Source organism: Hippocampus comes, unplaced genomic scaffold (assembly GCF_001891065.2).
Source record: "Hippocampus comes isolate QL1 unplaced genomic scaffold, H_comes_QL1_v1.1 scaffold146, whole genome shotgun sequence".
In the NCBI taxonomy this organism is placed as follows: Eukaryota; Metazoa; Chordata; class Actinopteri; order Syngnathiformes; family Syngnathidae; genus Hippocampus; species Hippocampus comes.
Window position 1 is genome coordinate 251,833 of NW_017806156.1, and position 19,707 is coordinate 271,539.

Consider the following 19,707-nt stretch of genomic DNA (forward strand, 5'->3'; position numbering starts at 1 on the left):
GAGAACTACATTGGTGAGTCAATGAATTTTATTTTACATTTCTTCTTGTCATTTTATTTCGTTAGTATTAAATTCATGGTAACGAAATAAAATGACAAAGATACAAAAATGTATCAAATAAATCTGCTCACCTGCAATTTATAATGGCGCATTGTAGTCACCTTCGTGCAGGAAAGTTCGTTCAATCTCAGCTGCTCAACATTTTCAGTTATTTGCTGTTGAATCGCCGATTTTCAAAATGCAAATGATCTGTTTATTTTCAAAGAATAGTTTGTTTTGTTATTGTTTGGTTGGTGTCTTTTATGAAACTGCGACATTGCGCAATTTATTGGACAGACTTGTTTAAGATCACACAGCGTAATTTGGGTGGCATTTTATTTCGTATTTTTAAATCATCTTTTTGTTTTTGACGTGTAGTTTCCTGCTCTTAATTGTGAATGCATACTTGATGGTTTTAAATGCTCCTGAAATTAAGTGCTGCTTGACGAGCCTATACAATATTGTGTTCATGTATGTAACGTCACTGAAGGCCTCAGGTTGAAATGCACGGCCCGACACTGTGCACGTTGTATTTCGGAACTCGATGAGCTGCAACGAAGAAGGTGTCATTTTTATTTCTGTTTATAACAAAAGCATTCTGAACTCTGAAAAAAGATGTTCGGTTGAGGCCGACTTTAAAATAAAATAATTGTCCACCTGAGTACTGCTTGTATTCATGAAATGAAAGCCAAACTTGCATGATCCACCTGGAGCCTACCAAAAATGCTGTCTGCTTCTGTGGTCCGTCGTCATTCATCACATGCACTCTGTGCTGCGCGAAGGTGTGTTGATGCCTGATGCAAACATGCGCTTGCCGAGGGACTTCAAATTTGTCAACGGGGGAAGAGATGCTGATGAAGAATTAAGAACTATGGCCACCTACCTGGTTTGGATGCCCCCGAGTTGCTGTCTAACTTGACTTAAAAATATATACAGTATTTGCAAAAAAAATAGGTACCTGGTTTATGAAATGTATTTATTTTTGCTTCTGTTGGCATCGTCAGGGCTGCATGATTTTTTGTTGTTTTGATGATTTTTTTTGCGCCTGTAATGGGCAGCATTTTTCACAGCCCCGTTTTGTTTAGCGGAGATATCGGCGCTGTCGGACAGTCTGCGCTGGTGTGTTTGGATGGATGGCTTGTGGAGCAGAGGACGAGGAACGAGGTGTGTCGGCGCTGAGCGCGGATGCGCAGTTGGAATTGAGAGTCACCACTTGGAATTGAAACGGATTTATATACAGTAGGTCCAGAGAAGTGAACCAATCTCTTTTTCTGTCAATGGACTATACAGCTTCTTGTCTACTTTCCAACTTAGCAGACGTGTGCACATTTTGAGCATGACATCCCTGATCCACTGGTGAAAGGACACTGATTCTGCCATCTTTTATTGAGAACTGTTTCAAACAACAAAGCGTATGCAGGAAAAAAGTGGCTAAGATTACATGACTGTCAGTGTTTTATGTCATGTGTTGTGTTGTATTATTTTGTTATTTTATCTTAACTCTTGATATTATGTTTATGTTTAGAAACCTGCCTTGGGACTACGGTTGAAAACGAGCATGTATGCTAAGTCCGGCGCATTTACACTGTTTATTCTTGTTGATTAATGTGCACTGTCCAATGAAATAAATAAATAAATGATGTCAGTGACATTCCGGATTTTCCTGGAATTCCGGGTTTTTCAAATTTTTATGAAAATCTCTCCGGAGAATTGGGGAAAATTTGCCTAAAATTAATCCGGATATTATTTGACAACATTGAACGAAGACGCGTTTGAGTTCGTTGTTTTACTTTCACAAGCGTAGCCATGTTGAGACACTAACACTCGTAACAGTAAAGAGATTTTCGTCTCTTTATAAACACACTTGCTAATCCCCAGTGGAACGAATAAAAGACACCGTAGACAAGACAGTTGTAAAAAAAAATATAGTTGGACAAAAAGGGAAACACACAGACTAGCAGAAAAACGTGTCCGTCGGACTTCGAGTGTCGTCTCGGCTAGCTTAGTTTAGCTGTTGTCGTGTGTGACGTCGGGTGTGTGACGTCGTTGTGTCGGCGCTGATTGGTTGAAATCAAAAGACGCACTTGCCTACATGTTCGCGCTGAAGCACACACAGCAGTGAGCAGCGGACAATCTACTGCTGAGGCTCGCTTAGCTTGAGTGACGTCGCCACAACAGTAATACCCTCGCCTCGCATTCTCATGGCCTCGCCATATCTCGGAGATTTCGAAATTCCATCGAGAATGGAAGCCACAAAGGGTACACGTGTGCATAGGGTAAGCCATTTGAGCATTTATTCCAAATCCCTGACATCAGACATGAGTGTGTTGCCATATGTGCACACAAAAGGAAGATTGATCATTGAATGTCAAGTATTTGAATAGCGTTTTGTGTAAACTAATTCATGCGTGATCGGCCAGGTGTGTGTGTGTGTGTGTACAGATATACAGTATATATATATATTAGAGCTGTCAGTGTAGCGCATATATATATATATGTGTGTGTGTGTGCGTGTGCATGTGTTTGTGTGTATATTATATGTATATATACACATACACACAAACGCACGGCGCGCACACACACACACACACACACACACACACACACACACACACACACACACACACACACACACGCACTTTAGCTGTCTATCATCTGCATAGCCATGATACCCAAGATTGGAATTCTGAAGAATTTGACCCAAGGGTAACATACAGACTGAACAAAAGCAGTCGAAGGACTGACACTTGAGGGACACCACGTCATGGCCATGAGATCAGATTTCAAACTTCAATGGTCACAAAATAACTCCTTTCCTCCAAGTAGGACCTGGACCATTTTCGGACTGTTCCATTTCTGTTTAAATGTATCAAACAGTTATCCTTCACCACATTTCATCACCATAATTTCTTCTCTGGGTCATTCCACTAAATTGGTGACATTTGTGTTCTCAGATAATCACATGAAAATACATTTTTATAAAGAATCTCGCATATTGATATGTATCGTGTAGTTAGTGCCTGTATTTGCTAAATTTTATATATAACAAAAAAAAAAGACTATAAAACAACTTTTGAGATGGACCAATACACATTGAGAATATGTATGTCATCAATTTAGTGCTTAAAAGAGAGAGAGAGAGAGAGAGAGAGAGAGAGAGAGAGAGAGAGAGAGAGAGAGAAATATAAAACGTGAGTTTATTTTTAGAGTATTACAATTGGCACTGATTTGGTGGCATGGCGCGTACAATATAAATAAATGTAACAACATATAAGATATACACATTGATGTTTGTATATTTCCGTTTTAATTTGAGAACAATCGGTTGCATGGTCTCTTTATTCATCCGTTGCCAAGTTATTGAATCGGGACTCGGTATTGGATGATTCTTAAAACCAAAGACTCTGACTCTAAAATCTGAGAATAACATTTGTATAATAATTTAAAATGTGGTGTAATGATGGTTGAAATAAAATTCTTTATTTTAGTAATAATCCCCCCCCCCCAGAAGAACCTGGCATATGAACAGGGGTGCACAGACTTTTGAAATCCACTGTACGAAGGACAAACAAGTGGGTCCTTTTTTAGTCTCGGCATTTTCCCTGCAAGGTGGTATATGGTCATCGGTTGGGATGGGTACCAAGCCCTGGTGCAAAAACTGGCATCCGGGATGAATTATTAAAGACCGGAGAATCGATAAAGTCCACCCTCAACGGTTCTGTTAACAGTCTTGGAGAAATGATTCAAATTTATTTTTGATTTATTCAGGCGATATGGATGTCATGTTTGTACCTTTTATCACTCCAGTCTCATTTGCAATCTCTAACTTGAGATACATTGAAAACCAGCAAAGCATTTTCACTTTTGCAGAGGAGCCATCTCGCCCCACTCCAGCGGCATGCATGAGAGTCATGACTGGCTCCTTCGTGATCCTGTGTAGTCTCACGCGATTATATTACGAAACAATTCATAGCCTTCGATAAAACGGTGCCATAAAACCTTTTCATGTATAGGCCCGAATACAAGTGTTTTTTTGCATTGAAATAAGACCGAAAAAGTGGGGGTCGTCTTATATTCGGGGTCTAGACATTATATCCATTCACGACGCTAGATGGCGCCAGATATCACTGAAGCGAATGCTTAACTTGACTCCCCAGTCCAAAGTGAACCCGTCATGAAGAATAAAACTAAAAATAGCGGTAGCACGAAGAAGAAAAATAATAAATAGCGGTAAGAAAGAAAAGAGAAGAAAATAATAGAAGAGATAACGGAATGATGGAGAAACGCAGCGACAATCTGGAGAAAAGTGGGTCAAAGATTGGCCAGGTTAACCGGCAGCTGAGGAGAAGTTATGATGTCATTTACATTTCAAAAACCAGAAGCCATTCATTTACGAATGTGATTGCACTTTAGTTTACATATTTAAATGTTCAAATATTAAGATTTGAATGAGGCAAAAATAACATGCTTTTTCTCTCAAATATGTTGTTTTAATCATTTGTTTCAGATGTACTGTAATTATTTTCTGTATAAAAATTAATTTGGTGTTCAAAAAGTCTTTTTTTCAAACTTGAGTCTTGAAAAAGAGGGGGCCGTCTTATAATCAGGGCCGTCTTATATTCGGGCCAATACGGTATTATTATTTTGATGTGTGGGGTGTACAGCCTGTGGTGCTACGTTAACCATTGCATTCAACTTCGTTCAGCTGACCACAACAGCCATTATCATTGTCTCTCACGCTCCTGGCATGACCAATCAATTTACACGCAATGCAATGCTTATGATCATGTAAATGCTTTGTTCTTCTTGGTTTGATTAGTCATGCCTGGAGAGGGACGAAAGAATGTTGTTTAATTTTCCGTCCGCGTGGGACTCGGGAGACGGGGAGCACAGCAGCCGCGGTGTATCTTGCATGACCGATTGGGGAAGAGAGCCCCCGCCCCCCCTTTCTAAATTGTAACAATTATCTGGCAGTTTCACGTGGCCTACTAAGTACCACCAAAGAATTTAATTCAGATCAACTTAAAAGTGCAAATTCGAGAAAGGTTTCTTATTTCCTGAGCTACATTTATGCGGTCCTTAAAATCGTTATTGAGGAGTAGTATCTAAAAAGTGAAACGTAGAAACATTTTTTACTTTAATTGATGAACATTAATCAACATTTAATATCGTTCACCTTTCCAACCGTTTCCTCTTGGTGTCCTCATTTCAGTTTGAATACTTCCAAAACTCCAATAAGGAATATTTGTTTTCTTTCTAGTTAGCTGGTAATAAATCCTTAGCCATGAACCTTAATTTTTTTTTTAATGCCTTTTGTTTTTGATACAAGAAAAGCTAAGTTTAAATAAATTACTTTAATAAATTACAACTGATGATTATATAAAATGGAAAATGATTGGTTGTTCGTTCTTAAGTGAAATAAAGTAAAAGTGTAGTTGATATGACTACGTGATTATTCTATGGAATTTTCAGCAGGACACGCAAGTACTGAAATATTCGATAGCTGCAGCCCTGCATACAGCTCCCTGGTTATATAGTTGTATGTTTATTGTTTAATAAAACCCTTGCCTCAAATCATTGGGATTAACCTGCAAAAAAAAAAAAAAGATCCTCAACATTTGTAAATTCATCCACAATTGAAGCCATTGATGAGCAACATTGCTCTTTAAATAAAAAGTGACAATAAGCCTTGTCCCTCGACACCAATTTAACTTTGCACTGAATGACTGTTAATAAAAATGAATAAAAGCTTCACATTATGATTTGTTCAAAACATTTCTTTCCGTACAAATCATTGTTTTTATTTTAAATTAATGTTGTAGTTGCATGACACGTTCATTAAAAAAAAAACAAAATAAAACTATTAATTCTGTTCTTGTTTGCGTTTTTCCAAACAAAGAAAGTACAAATTGGAATACCAGATTGATAAGGAGCTTTGTAAAGAGTGGGACTATCCTCAAATTTGGAATGAGACCTATTCCTAGTCATCAGTGCTGCATGCAAGCAATGTTGAGTCTTAACCTCAAAAACCCTCTTCTGGCCTTCATCTGGTTCCCGTAACTTGCAGGTCCAATTTTGTCCAGCCCACAGGGGAGTAATGTTCTTATTAATTTAAGGCAGATAAGGCGTTAGCAATGTGGCAGGCTTGCAAAGTCATATTCTTTGTGCTGAAGTTCTCCTCAAAAGGGTTTGCTATACTCTGTATTGGGAGTGCTCCTCGGACTGCAGTTTCCATTCAAGGATGATGAATTTGACGCAGATGAGTGTCCCTCCCAGAAAAGGGTTTCACTAGGTTTGGGGGGACTGGGGAAGGACCTTGAGCTGTCATCGATGGAGGCCTGGTTAAGGGGCGGTGGGGGCAAAACAACAGAAGCGGTCTCATTCCCGACCAAAGCCTCTCCAGAGCACTGCTGTGTTGGCCATGGGCCATTATACCAGCGGTCCTCTCTCAAAATGTCCGGCAGCAAGGTGCTAGTCGGGCCAACCACGGGGGGGCAGGGGCGGCCAGAACAAGAGGGCAGGGGTGGGGCACTGGGCGGTTGAGGTGCTGGCGTCCGAAGAACGGCATGGTGGTTTGTCTCAGTCTCTTGCAGAAACTGAATTGGAACTGCTGTGAGAGAGAGGAAAAAGGCAAAAGTTGTCAAATGATGAACGAAAATCCTTATTTCCACCAAGCAGTGAAGGTGGATTCACTTTTGTACATTCGTCAATTTTTGTGAACAGGGGGCAGGAACATTTCTGAGAAGCCCACATCCGGTCCGTTCATCGCTTAAGATCGCGATATTAAATTACCAGTAACTGCCTGGGGACTGCTGGCGTCCGAAGAACGGCATGGTGGTTTGTCTCAGTCTCTTGCAGAAACTGAATTGGAACTGCTGTGAGAGAGAGGAAAAAGGCAAAAGTTGTCAAATGATGAACGAAAATCCTTATTTCCACCAAGCAGTGAAGGTGGATTCACTTTTGTACATTCGTCAATTTTTGTGAACAGGGGGCAGGAACATTTCTGAGAGAAGCCCACATCCGGTCCGTTCATCGCTTAAGATCGCGATATTAAATTACCAGTAACTGCCTGGGGACTGCATATTCTCAGATAAACTACTTAATGAATGCCAGGGAGGTCGGGACACAGCCGTGGAGCCTTTTCTGCACGATGTGGAAGGTCTCATCTGTCCAACATGGTTCCTATTCTTAATAATTCCTGAGCCACACCAGCACAGGATGGTGGCTCTGCCAAGCCCATTGTGACGATGTGTGTGTCCTAACTGATTCCAACTGGATATGTGTGCCAGAGTGCAGACTGATAGGAAGATGGCGAGCCAGGAGGAAAGGTCATAGCGACACAACAGCCTCGCTCAAGTCACACATCTCATTATAAAAAGGCACCAAAATAACCATTCGGTCCAGTGGTTGTGTACAGTACAGCTGTAGCACTGTGGATGTAGGCAGAATTCAAAGGCGGGTTGGACCGCAAAGTTTACTTGTAAGTTGATATAAGTAAATGCGTTGCCGACACGGCCTTCATATTGTGCAGTGGAAATGGCATTCAAATTCATCATCCAAAACACAGTCAAGTCAACTGTACTACTGAGAGGAAAATGTGGCTTGTGAAGGCTAAGTGTGTTATGTTCAATCCAAACCATGTTCCCCATTAGAATCAATGTAAAAAAATTTAATCCATTCCAAGTCTCTAAAACAACTTTTTTAAAAGCATTTTTTCAACTATTTTACACCATAAACTGTATACGTGTAATAAGAGAGCAGGTAACAACAAACTACAAACATTTTGTATGTTTTATTTTGACCAATTTTAACATAAACATTGACATTAACATAAAAATTGAACATCTCTCTCTCTCTCTCTCTCTCTCTCTCTCTCTCTCTCTCTCTCTCTTAACAAAATAATTTAACATCTCGCTCTCTCTCTCTCTCTCTCTGTCTCTCTCTCATCGTGACAATTGTAGATTGCATTCTTTTACACCTTGAATTTATAAACCCTAAAGTAATGGCTGTAACTATGGACGCTCTGTCTGCAATCCTACACTATGGTACAAAAGAAAATCCCTCCATCCATTTTCTGAACCGCTTTATACACACAAGTCCAGTCTCGTCCATATAAAGAGTTTGCTGGGGAAGACATTCCTCGGCCTTGATGAGATTTTCAAACTCAGCTTTAAACTTTTCGGCAGATTCCTTGTCTGAACAGGCTGCCTCCGCATGACGAATCACTTCTTTTCCTCAACTTTTCGAAAATCAAACTCTTCAGGAGCAATGCTAAGATCCTTTTTTTTTTTTTTTTTATCAAATCTCCATACAATTGTCTTGTTTTACCACAAATTGTATCTTGGCTGAGACTGTCCCCTGCTAGCTGTTTCTCATTTATGAAAATAAGCAAACATTTCGCCACTTCCTCTAATATTTGCGGCCTTTGTTCACTAAACACACGAGATCCTTTAGCCACATCAATGACTTTATGATGGTCTTTCTTTTTTAGGATGCTGCTGATTTCGGTATGCCGAACTCCTTAGCCAACACATGCACACCTGATTCATATTTCACGATCAAATCTTTCTTAAATTCAATAGTTTTGCGCACTATCTTCCTCTTTTTTCAGCAGCTTTACTACTTCCACTTGCTTTCTTTGGTGCCATGCAGAAATAACAGTCCAATTTGCGTCGATCTCAACAAACACGTCTGCTTTTTTAAAAATCTTTACTGAACACGTCCGCTCACAACGGACGCTTTTTTTTTTTAAAAAAATTTTTGAACACGTCTGCTCACAATTGATGCACAATGGCAGCCATCTCGTTACCTCTGCATCCTGCATCCTAGACACATAATTTTCCCGCGGGACACACAGTTCCAAATAATGTGCATTTTTGGGACGCAAGGAAATTTCTCAGTCAAAACAAACATACAAAAAAAACAACGGCAGGCCTGAGGATTTCACGGTAACGATCATTACCGGTAGCGTGTCGTTTCCGTGGCGTCAATTTGAAGGTACCGAAAAATCGTTTCCCATAAAAGTCACCGCACACGAGTTGACTGTACGCGATCGAATCTCTCCTGTGTGATCAACTTCTTCTAATTTACTTTCATTTTGTTTTGTTTTAGTGTTTGGGGGGGGGGGGCAGATAACCTTATGTGCGCATGCGGGTTGCTATTTTAGTCCGCAAACTGAGGAATCGCGCAGATGAAAGTTTGAGATGGCAACAAAAACACACAAAGGTCTACTAATTACGACATTTAAGAAATGGGAATGCCAGTCTGATTTTTCGTATGAATCGTCCGAAGGGCATATCACTAAACTAAGCTGTGATGTATGCACAGAACATGAGAGCGAGATACGACGGTAGGCACGATTACGAGGCAAATTGGTCATTAGATCTGTAGGCTAATCACGATGAAAAATATTATGAAACAGTCTTGGTTATTCGATAATTTACTGGTTGTAGCGTGGTAACTTTATGAATAAAACATTCGTCACAAGGTGTGGTAATGCTAATGTTAACTGTTGGTAGAACTAATGATGATGTGTGGTAGATTCTTTCGTCAAATTGATCATAGATTACACATGCATCGTCTTGGGAAAAGGGTGGCAAGCCACATCAATACTTGCCTGTACAGTCAAACCTCGGTTTTCGTCCATAATCCGTTCCAGAAGGCTGTTTGTAAACCGAATTGTTCGAAAATCATAACCACGCTCTTTTTTTAAAAAAAAAAGTTTATTGAACACGCCTGCTCACAATCGAAGCGACACGCGGAAGCGTCACTTCCTCGTCAACCCGAGTAAGCGTCCTTTCCTCGTGTAAGGAAGGCGAGAGGAGTGAAGTGGTGCATTCAAGTGCGCTCAGTTTGTTCAAGAACCAAAATTTGTTCGTCATCTGAGGCATAAAAAACTCGAAATTTTTGGTCGAAAACCAAATTGGTTGAGAACCGAGACGTTCGAAAACCGAGGTTTGACTGTATTAATGATTACCAGTAAATTAATCTTTGCAGTGTGAAACTGGAAAAAATACTCTGATTTTGTGGTATGCTGTATTCATGATGCCATATGAGTACACCATATTTTGATCCATTTATTTTTTTTGAATAAATCTGGAGTACACAGCTGCTGATGTAATGTTCATTGTTAATTAAGATCAAGTTATCCTTTATTTTTCCCACACTGGGGAAATTTAAATGCATAGTTTTTGAAAATTAGTTACCGTGGTTTCCCATTGGGTAATCCGACGGAACTGAAAACGGTTACCGTGAATTTCCGAAATCCTCAGGCCTGCTACGGCACATCTTTTTTTCCTGCAACGATCACAGTTTGACAATCGCCGCCATTGTTGTTTTGATCTCGCGTTAAGTAATCCCGCGTGACGAGATTTCCGCTCTCGCGAGACGAGATTGGCGAGCTTGGCCTTCACCTCGCGGAAAGCAGACGATCGCCAAGTTGTGTAACGTTAAAAAGAGTGTTGCAAAAGTTTATTGCGGAGATATCACAGAGGAAGCAGCTAAAGTTGGATAGTTTTTTGCGATAATAAGTTGACTTTGAGAAAGCCTTGCATCATTGGAAGCAGAGTAAAGAGAGGAGAATTTATGAACTCAAAGACTGAACCATGGGATGCAATAAGAACCTATTTCTCAGCAAATCTTGTATGCCTGAATTATTTAAATTTTTGCAGCATTTGTTTGTAAATGTATGTATATGTTGTTTGTGTATCAGATGCAACTGAATAAGTAGACCATTTCAGAATTCGAAATTTGGGACTCTCTAAATGCATAATGGGACTCATACTTTTCTGATCAGCGAGTCCCTGGGACTCGCTGGGGGTTAACTGTAAAATTATCACTGCAACGGACGCTCTTTTTAAAAAATTCATTGAACACGTCTGCTCACAATGGACGCGCTTTCTTTAAAAAAAAATAAATAAAAATCTTTATTGAACACGTCGAAAACAGATTTGGTCGAGAACAGAGACGTTCGAAAACCGAGGTTTGACTGTACTTCCGAAAACAAAGCCTCTTTAAAGTAGGGATGATTTTGTGTGGTCTCCAACGATCAGGGATTGGGAGGTGTGTCGAGATTTTCGTATAATTCTGACTTAGGTTCGGTTAGGTTTCAGTTGGCTGGGAACCTTTCCTCGAGTACATGCTTCTGTTGGGACTCATTTAGTGAAACGCCAAGGCGCGAGCTCCAACCTAGGTCATCCATCCATCCATTTTCTGATGCGCTGATCCTCACAAGCGTCGCGGGGCGTTGCTGGAGCCTATTCCAGCTGTCTTCGGGCAGTAGACGGGGTACACCCTGAACTGGTTGCCAGTGAATCGCAGGGCACACATCAACAAACAACCATCCTTGCTCATACTCACACCTCGGGACAATTCAGAGTGTTCCATTAACCTGCCACGCATGTCTTTGGAATGTGGGAGGAAACCGGAGTACCTGGAGAAAACCCAAGCAGGTACAGGGAGCACATGCAAACTCCACACAGGAAGGCTGGAGCCGGAATCGAACCCTGCACCTCTGCACTGTGAGGCCTACACGCTAACCAGTCGACTACTGGGCCACTTTTTTACAGAACATTTATCATAAATTAATAATACAACACAACATAAAACAGTGACAATAATACAATCGTAACAACTATTCTCACATATGACCAGGTTTAAGAAATCTATCCACAAACACCACTGAGCTACTAGCCATGGCCAGTACGGAAAACCACATTTCCCCACGGCCCTAAATAGCTCAGGGCCCCACAGCAATGTGTGAAGCAGGGGATGATGACACAACAGAGGCACCCAAAATGCCCCCCGGAGCGCCCCCCCCCCCAAAAAAAACAAACAAACAAAAAACAAAAACAAAACAAGAGAAGACACAAGAGAAGTGGATTCACCAGCCAGTGCCACTGAAAGTACGTCTAAGAGCTACCTGGTAATACCTGAGGTGGACAGTGATGTCAATCTTCTTGAGTGGTGGTGAAACGGGTTTGAAAATATTTATGCATGCCTGCCTCAAGTAGCCTTTCAGCCATGGCTTTCTTTCTTTTGGATACACAATTACTGATTATCTTTTGTCGTTGAGCAGGACATCTTTTCTACATGCATTAGAAAATGCCAATCTATGAAGATAGTCTTCTGTACTAAGGTTTGTTTTTTTTGTCATACATCTGGTTAAGAAGTGTGCGGTCCTATTATTGTAGTGCTGTTGAAAAATTGTGTACCCATCCAACATTTAAGTTGCCTATCCCTAGTACATTTGTTCTTAAATATTTAATTTAGATTACATTTTGATGCTGTCTTAATTTAATAGTATTCACAGTGTTTACTTTTTTTTTTTTTTTTTAAAGCTTAAGATACTATTAAGCAAACATGATTTGGCATTTTCTCCTGTGATTTGTGTACAGTAGAGCTTGTTAAATATTGACCCATAATATTGTTCTGCGATGTTTTGCAGAAGATGTATAAAGCACTTTAAAAATAAACAGCTGTTGTTCAGAACCACTGTCTACCATATATTCATTATTGTCCTGGGAAACCAGTACAGCATTCTTTGTCGGTTATTGTCCAATGATCATTAATGGGGGAAAAAAAAAATACAAACATGCACGCACACACACCTCACCTCGTCTTGCCTCACTGATCAATGGTCTCAGCTTCTGAATCAGGCCTCTTTGGTGTCTCACCTCTGAATGGAGACGAGTGATCTCAGAATGCAAAGTCTCATATGCCTGCTGCATGCTCCTCTCCCTGCAGATGCACAGAATATTGGATTTCAACAATGTCCACACGGTGTTAGCCACATGCCGGTAAAATCAGCTGAAGATTGTCTTTTACCTATCACTGTATAAAAGTAATTGTGAACTGATTGCAAGAATAATTTGTTCAAAATGTTGGCACAGATGTCTTTTGAATGAGGCTCTTAAAAACATCTGGCAGTCAGTAGTTAGATTAAATGAGGTTTGTAATAAATGTGAAGACCTTCTGGTGTTGAAAAGGATTACATTAGCAAGTGAGGTTTGCTGATACAGCAAGATACAGGAGAAACTGCATCATTTGTGTGGTTTAACAACTCATTTTGACAAAGCACAAGTGCTGAGATGAATATGAGGCAACAGGTATTATAATCTGCATTCTCAGCAGGCATCGGAAAATATTACTGGTATGATTTGTGAGATCAGCAACACAAAAACTGTCCTATCCACACCTGACATGAGGTTGCAAATCTCATGAATACTTTCTCAGAACACAAAACACCTGCCTGAAACGGCACGAAAGCTAAAATGTGAGGAAAAAAGAAGCGGCTTTTTCTGATGAGAAAAACTGAATGAAAACTACTGACACAATTAACAACACAAATATACATGACTTCAGGAAATACAGTGAGGACAATTTACAAGCATTTACCAGTGAAAAGTAAGTGGAAAGTAATTCCCATTGCCACATGATTAAAGCTCATGTCAACGTCGGGTGAAGTCAAGTGAATGCTGTCTGCTTTCTACTTTATCATGAAGATTAATGTATTGGGTTTCACACTCCTCTAGTGGGCATAGAGGAGAATTGCAACCAATAATCAAAAATGTCTCTCAAACTTTTTGAGCTTGTGAAATACTATTTCCCCCAAAATGTGCATTCTATTCCACTTCTAACACGTACTAAATGTATTCTAAAAGAACAGCTTCAGAAGTCTGAAACTTAGACGGGTTACAATGGAAGTCCAAAATTTAGTTGGCATCCATCCAATCACATATAGACAAAAAAAAAAAGGTCCCCAATTAAACTACTATGCATTTTTTTGGTCAGTGGAAGGAGGCAGGATTATACAGAGAAATTCCCAGGGAGAACATGCAAATCACACACACATTTTAGAATTAAGTCTGGATCTCCTAGCTGCAAGAAAGATGTTGAAACCCAAATTTTTCAAAATGCGAGCTAATTTTGTTGTCGTTAAATGTAGACCTGGAGGATGATGATTAAATTCTCATACCATATTAACTGTCTTGTAACACAATACGTTTAACTTAAAAAAATGAATGAGAATCCAGAAAACTGTAAAAAAGCAACACATTGACATGAAACTTGATTCTTTGAAAGATATTTTTAAATGTTTGCTCATTATAACAATTGGCCAATGGTAATTATTAGTGAGGTTATGAGATGTGCCGAGACTGTGGAGCGAGAGCAGGGGTCCCCAAATGAAGCCCTGATTCGGAGAATGTGTAGTTTCCAAGAAAATCAAGTGACGGAAACGAGCCCTCTTTATGTGCGGATGACATCATGGGTTTATTCAATGTATTATGACTTCATAATCGCGCCCGAGACCTCGCGCCACTTTGCGGGCATTGTCAGCATTTGACGTGAGCGTCAAATTAGTTGCTGAGTGAGGGAGTCACTCTGAGCATGAGAAAAAAATATTCAGAGTGCAGAAGTACTCATGTGGAATTAGCACTTGTGTTTATTTTCTGTAGCGGCCGCTATGTAGCCACTGTTTATTGATGTTTGCTTGTTGCAAGTTTGTGCGTACGCATGTTCGGCTGGCGCAGTTGAGAGAGCGTTGCGCTTCCAGTCAGTGTCCTAGATTTGAGCCATTAGTAGATGCTGACAGTTTTATACTGATACTTATTTCTGTTCACAAACATTGTTCTTAAAACTGTTATACTCTTACTAATGCCATATTTACACTACTGCTGAAACTGTAATATTGCAACAGATGTCAATGTTCAGCCGACAATCTTATTTCATTCTGTATATTTTACTGCTTGGTCTTCTTGAGCACTTGATGGCGCCATTGAGCAAATGATGCACCATGAAGCTTTGAACCATGTGCAAAACAATTTGCTGGGTCGCTCCAGTGCTTCATGAAATCGTAAATAGATTTAGGAAATATCGTACCTGGTATTGAACTTGTCATCACACACCTGCTCCACGTTTGGTCCATTCAGGCCACATAGTTCTGCCTGTAATAAAGCAAAGTTTGAGTCTTGTTTACAGATTCTTGAACATAATGTTGATTAAGCACACACTTGTTTACGGCATCCTTCTCAACCTTGCACCTTCAGGGCAAATTGTCAAAGGATTCTATCATCCCTCCCACTCTTTCAGTTGATTCTTTTCTCTGTTCTCCTTTCACTTTTATTTTTGCTGTTTCTTCCAAGTCCATACTTTCTTACCCCACTCATTTCCAGTTGTTTGCTGTTTTCCAATGTCAACCTTTCCAGCTCCTCCTGAAGTTGAAGGATTTTTCGCTCGGCACTGACACAGTCCATCTGCCAGTAGTCCTGAGGACTGTTCAAGCTCTTCATCACTGCACAAAAAGATTATACGTGCAAGTAAATACATACATTAAAAAAGTCAGGTCCAACCACTGGTTTACTTCCAATGTTGGAATTATTTTTTTCTTATTACAACTGGGAATAAAATAGATTTGGTTCGGAGGATCAGCATTTGACTTTGGATGAAAGATGACAAAGTAAATTAAACCTTACAGGGCAGGATTCGTAACTAGCACATCAGTTCCTGAGTAAGAAGAGAGCAGTTATTGCTATGGTTCTAGGGGCGGCCAGGTGTTCCAGTGGTTAGCGCGTCGACCTCACAGTGCAGAGGTGCAGGGTTCGATTAGGGCTCTGGCCTCCCTGTGTTCTCCGCGGGCCTGCGTGGGTTTTCTCCGGGTACTCCGGTTTCCTCCCACGTTCCAAAAACATGCATGGCAGGCTGATTGAACACTCTAAATTGTCCCTCGGTGTGAGTGTGAGCGCGGATGGTTGTTTGTCTCTGTGTGCTCTGCGATTGGTTGACAACCGGTGCAGGGTGTCCCCGGCCTACTGCCCGAAGACAGCTGGGACAGGCTCCAGCACCCCCCTGCGAACCTTGTGCATTGTTTTTGTGTAAAGAGTTTTACTTGCGAACAGTTTCAACCGCCAACAATCTGCACTGTCATCACTTGCTGTGGTGAGATCGCCGTGTTTCACATGATATCACAAAACCATGTGGATAACAAACTACCGGTCTTTAGTTCCATCGGAGAATTTTGTCAAAACCATCACATCATTCTCTATAAATATGGAACATTAGACATTAGATATCATATTGGAATGAAAATAAGTATTTTCCACAACCCCTAGGTAACGGTAAACATCGTTAAAATGTGACAATCTTTCAGTTTTCCGTACACCTATGTATAATACCCGCCTTCATTTTTTTCAGAAAATGCATATTATTCTTGAGAAATTATGGCAATTGTAATTTAGTTATATATCAAGTTCTATGATTATTATCGCACATTTCCTCTTTTTCTAATTGTTCATTAGCGGCATTTAGAATAACTATTAGAGGAAAAAAAAAGAGCCAAAAAGTTCACTTGGTAACATAAAAGTTGGACCCAAACATATGGTCATTGATTGACGATGACTAAATTCTTAACATCTGATCAAATGCTTTAACTTTACAAAGTACAATATTCCTGACAAACCTTGGCTGGTCTCCATCTCTGTCCTAAGCTGAAGCAACTCCAGCTCTTTACTTTGAAGCTGCTCTGTCAACAGCCTCTCACTCTCACTCTTCTCCTTTTTCTGAGAAGACAAAATGAGACACAAGGAGAACATAACTGAAGAGAAAGGGTGCACTTATCGCAATCAAGTAAATACCGTTTGATTCAATTATAAAGTTTTCCACATATGTAATGTTTTTTTTTCTTATCAAGGACTCTTTCCTATGATGCCTTGACTAAAAAACAAAACAAACAAGAAAGCACAAAAATAAAGCACTGCCCTTGGCCCTAACCAATACACACATGGCTAAAATTCTTGGTATGGCTCTGTTAATGAAAGGACAATAATAATAATAAAAATAATGATGAGTGGCCTGGTGGGTCCAGTGGTTAGCGCGTTGACCTCACAGTGCAGAGGTTGTGGGTTCGATCCCGGCTCCAGCCTTCCTGTGTGGAGTTTGCATGTTCTGCCCGTGCCTGCGTGGGTTTTCTCCAGGTACTCTGGTTTCCTCCAACATTCCAAAAACATGCATGGCAGGCTGATTGAACACTCGAAATTGTCCCTATATGTGAGTGTGAGAGTGGATGGTTGTTCGTCTCTGTGTGCCCTGCGATTGGCTCGCAACCGGTTCAGGGTGTCCCCCGCCTACTGCCCAAAGAGAGCTGGGATAGGCTTCAGCAGGCCCTGCGACCCTTGTGAGGATAAAGCAGATCAGAAAATGGATGGATGGATGATAATACTAATAATACTAGGAAGAAGAATAGAAAAAATATTTTATGAAAATTATTAGATATTAAATATTTCATTAAAATGTATACATATGTATGAAAATATTTAATGAAAATTACTTTTGAACACTGGCTCAAAAGAGAATTATTTCAAAAAACAAAGTCATGAAACAGACCTGGGCAAAAATTATGGTTCCCCGAGACAAGAAATTATTTGACCGTAGGGACATGTCCAATTAAGGTGTCCCCTCTAATTAGCATTAAAAAGCTGTCTTCAAACTTATAAGCAATAAACCAGCTTATTTAAAGGGTGACCGGTAGTCACTGCGATCGATGTTTAGTGACATGGCGTGTACCACACAAAAAACAAATCAGAGTTTTCTCAGGAGATGAGAACGAAAATTAAAGAAAAGCACAAAAAAAAAGGAAAAGGATCCTGGACCATCTCCAAGCAGCTTGATGCTTCTGTGATTACTCTTGCACAAATTATTCAGAAATTTAAGATCCACGGGACTAGTGCAAACTAGGGGTGCAACGGTCACAATTTTTGGCAGATCACCGATCATTTATTCATTAAATGCAAAAACTGAAAAATACATTTGCAAAAAATGTATTTAAAACAAAGAATGTAGAATGCTGTTTAAGGTATTTACTGCTCACTGTGATTACAATCACCTTTAGTGCCCCTCGACCCCCACCACTTTTAGGGCCCCCTCCAGAGGACATGTTTGACATCAAAAGAGGTACTGTAATCTCAAGCATCTGTGTTACTGCCATCACATCAAAGCTCAGACCGAAGACAATGGTGGGTAGTGGTGGTCTGGTCTCACCTTACCACTCCCAACTTTTTCCAGCTACACCGGGTCAGATGACATGTTCGTTTCTTTGTTTCCGGGATTTGCATGGAGGCGTAATTCCCCGCCTTTCATTATCATATTGTCTCTATATATTCTCATGACTGCATTTTTTCTACGCTTCCTGACGAAATCTGAGACTCTCAAGAGCCCGAATCGATTCGTATTGTGTTGTGATAAACTGCAGAAAAGACGACGTGGTGTTGGGTCTTCTTCCACCTTATAGAGAAATAAAAGAACCTGTGTCCAAGGAGGGCCATAAGGAAATGGACAGATCCCCTCCTCCACAGTAGGCCACAAGAAGCTGCAGAAACTGAGAGTAGTCCACCGCGGTAATGTAACAAAAAATATATGTATACCGTATTTTCCGCACTATCAGGCGCACCGAAAAGTCTTCCATTTTCTTAAAGGTTCAGAGCGTGCTTTAAAATCCGGTGCGCCTTGTGTATGGTCATTACGGTAATATTTCGACCCCAAAATTGCTCCTTGCTGGAGACATGCTTATAATGTATGAACTGTGCATTCATGACTGGCTCCGAAAAACGTAAATTTCCGATTCCTTCAATGAAACAACGAAACTTGAAAAATATGCATCAAAACAGAAAATCAAGCAAGCAAATCACAAAATAAATTCTATAGCCCCCCCCTACAGAATTTATTTTGTCATTTCCTCGTTTGTGAATACACAACAAAGGAATAAATAACAAACACTTCTGAGACAGTCCAGTCACCTACATTTTACTGACATCTGATCATTCTGTTGGAGCTGCACTCAAGGAAATGCAAAAAATAAATTCTGTAGGGGGGCTATAGGATTTCTTGATCAGGGATGAGAGTGGCTAGTGATGAAAAAAGCGGAAGGGGGCGTGGCCTGGACTGGGGTGTGGTCGGGACGGGCCGGGGCCACTTACAAAAGTGGCACTAAATATGCTGAAGATGAAGCATATTCAATTTACACACTATTTGAAACTAACAAAAAAAAATCCCAAGATTGTTCACTATTCTTTCAAGTGAAAATTTGTGCAATTTTGCTTATGCATTCCTGGTGAGCACCAACATGTAACTTCAAATTTGCTGCTCAAAATCAAAACGAAAAAAGGAAACATATTGCCTGCCATATTTAAGATTTGTTCATTACTTGTATTCATAAAGTGTTATGTGATAAAAAGCTGTTGATTCTTACCTCATACAGTGATAGTGAAGTCGCACACTTTTTACTATGTATGGTTTATGAATGTATTTTATGATATAAAGTGGATGTCTATTTACAGTATATACAACAATATACAGTTTCATGAGGTAGAATACTTTATTTTCTCTTCATTTTAAGCTTTTTAGCAAGCGCTAAAATCTTATTGGTCCTCTCTGTCTTTTTCCACTCTCTTTTTAGCCAACTCCTCTTGTTTTTACACATGCTCCAGGCTGTCGAAAAGCGCTTGAGATCGAGTAGTTATTTTTCAGTAGAAATGTCTGTTTTCGATGTTTCACCGAGGTTGCGTGACTCTGTAAAGCTCTCCATTCTCTCGATCTGTATAGAATGACATCATCACACACCGTACACAGAGCTTTACCGGCGACATCGAGCTTTTTCACAAAATCCGACACAAGCAC

General features: G+C 40.2%; 1 protein-coding gene and 1 long non-coding RNA gene across 4 annotated transcripts in view; one reads left to right on the top strand and one right to left on the bottom strand.

The window, feature by feature from the left end:
* Nucleotides 1-557: 557 nt before the first annotated feature.
* LOC109531053 (uncharacterized) lies at nt 558-17,105 on the top strand. The gene is made up of 3 exons (XR_002171109.1): nt 558-1,158; nt 15,630-15,636; nt 17,096-17,105. It is a non-coding gene; the product is annotated as an uncharacterized LOC109531053 (long non-coding RNA).
* Nucleotides 5,345-19,707, bottom strand: part of azi2 (5-azacytidine induced 2) — a 40,487-nt gene continuing 26,124 nt past the window's right edge. For all 3 annotated transcript variants that reach the window (XM_019895078.1, XM_019895079.1, XM_019895077.1), the window contains 5 exons: nt 16,496-16,595; nt 15,198-15,331; nt 14,920-14,984; nt 12,653-12,777; nt 5,345-6,649 (listed from right to left, as the gene is read on the bottom strand). In XM_019895078.1, coding sequence (XP_019750637.1) covers nt 6,219-6,649; nt 12,653-12,777; nt 14,920-14,984; nt 15,198-15,331; nt 16,496-16,595 — 855 coding nt within the window. In that variant the 3' untranslated portion in view covers nt 5,345-6,218. The remainder of the gene's footprint in view (nt 6,650-12,652; nt 12,778-14,919; nt 14,985-15,197; nt 15,332-16,495; nt 16,596-19,707) is intronic.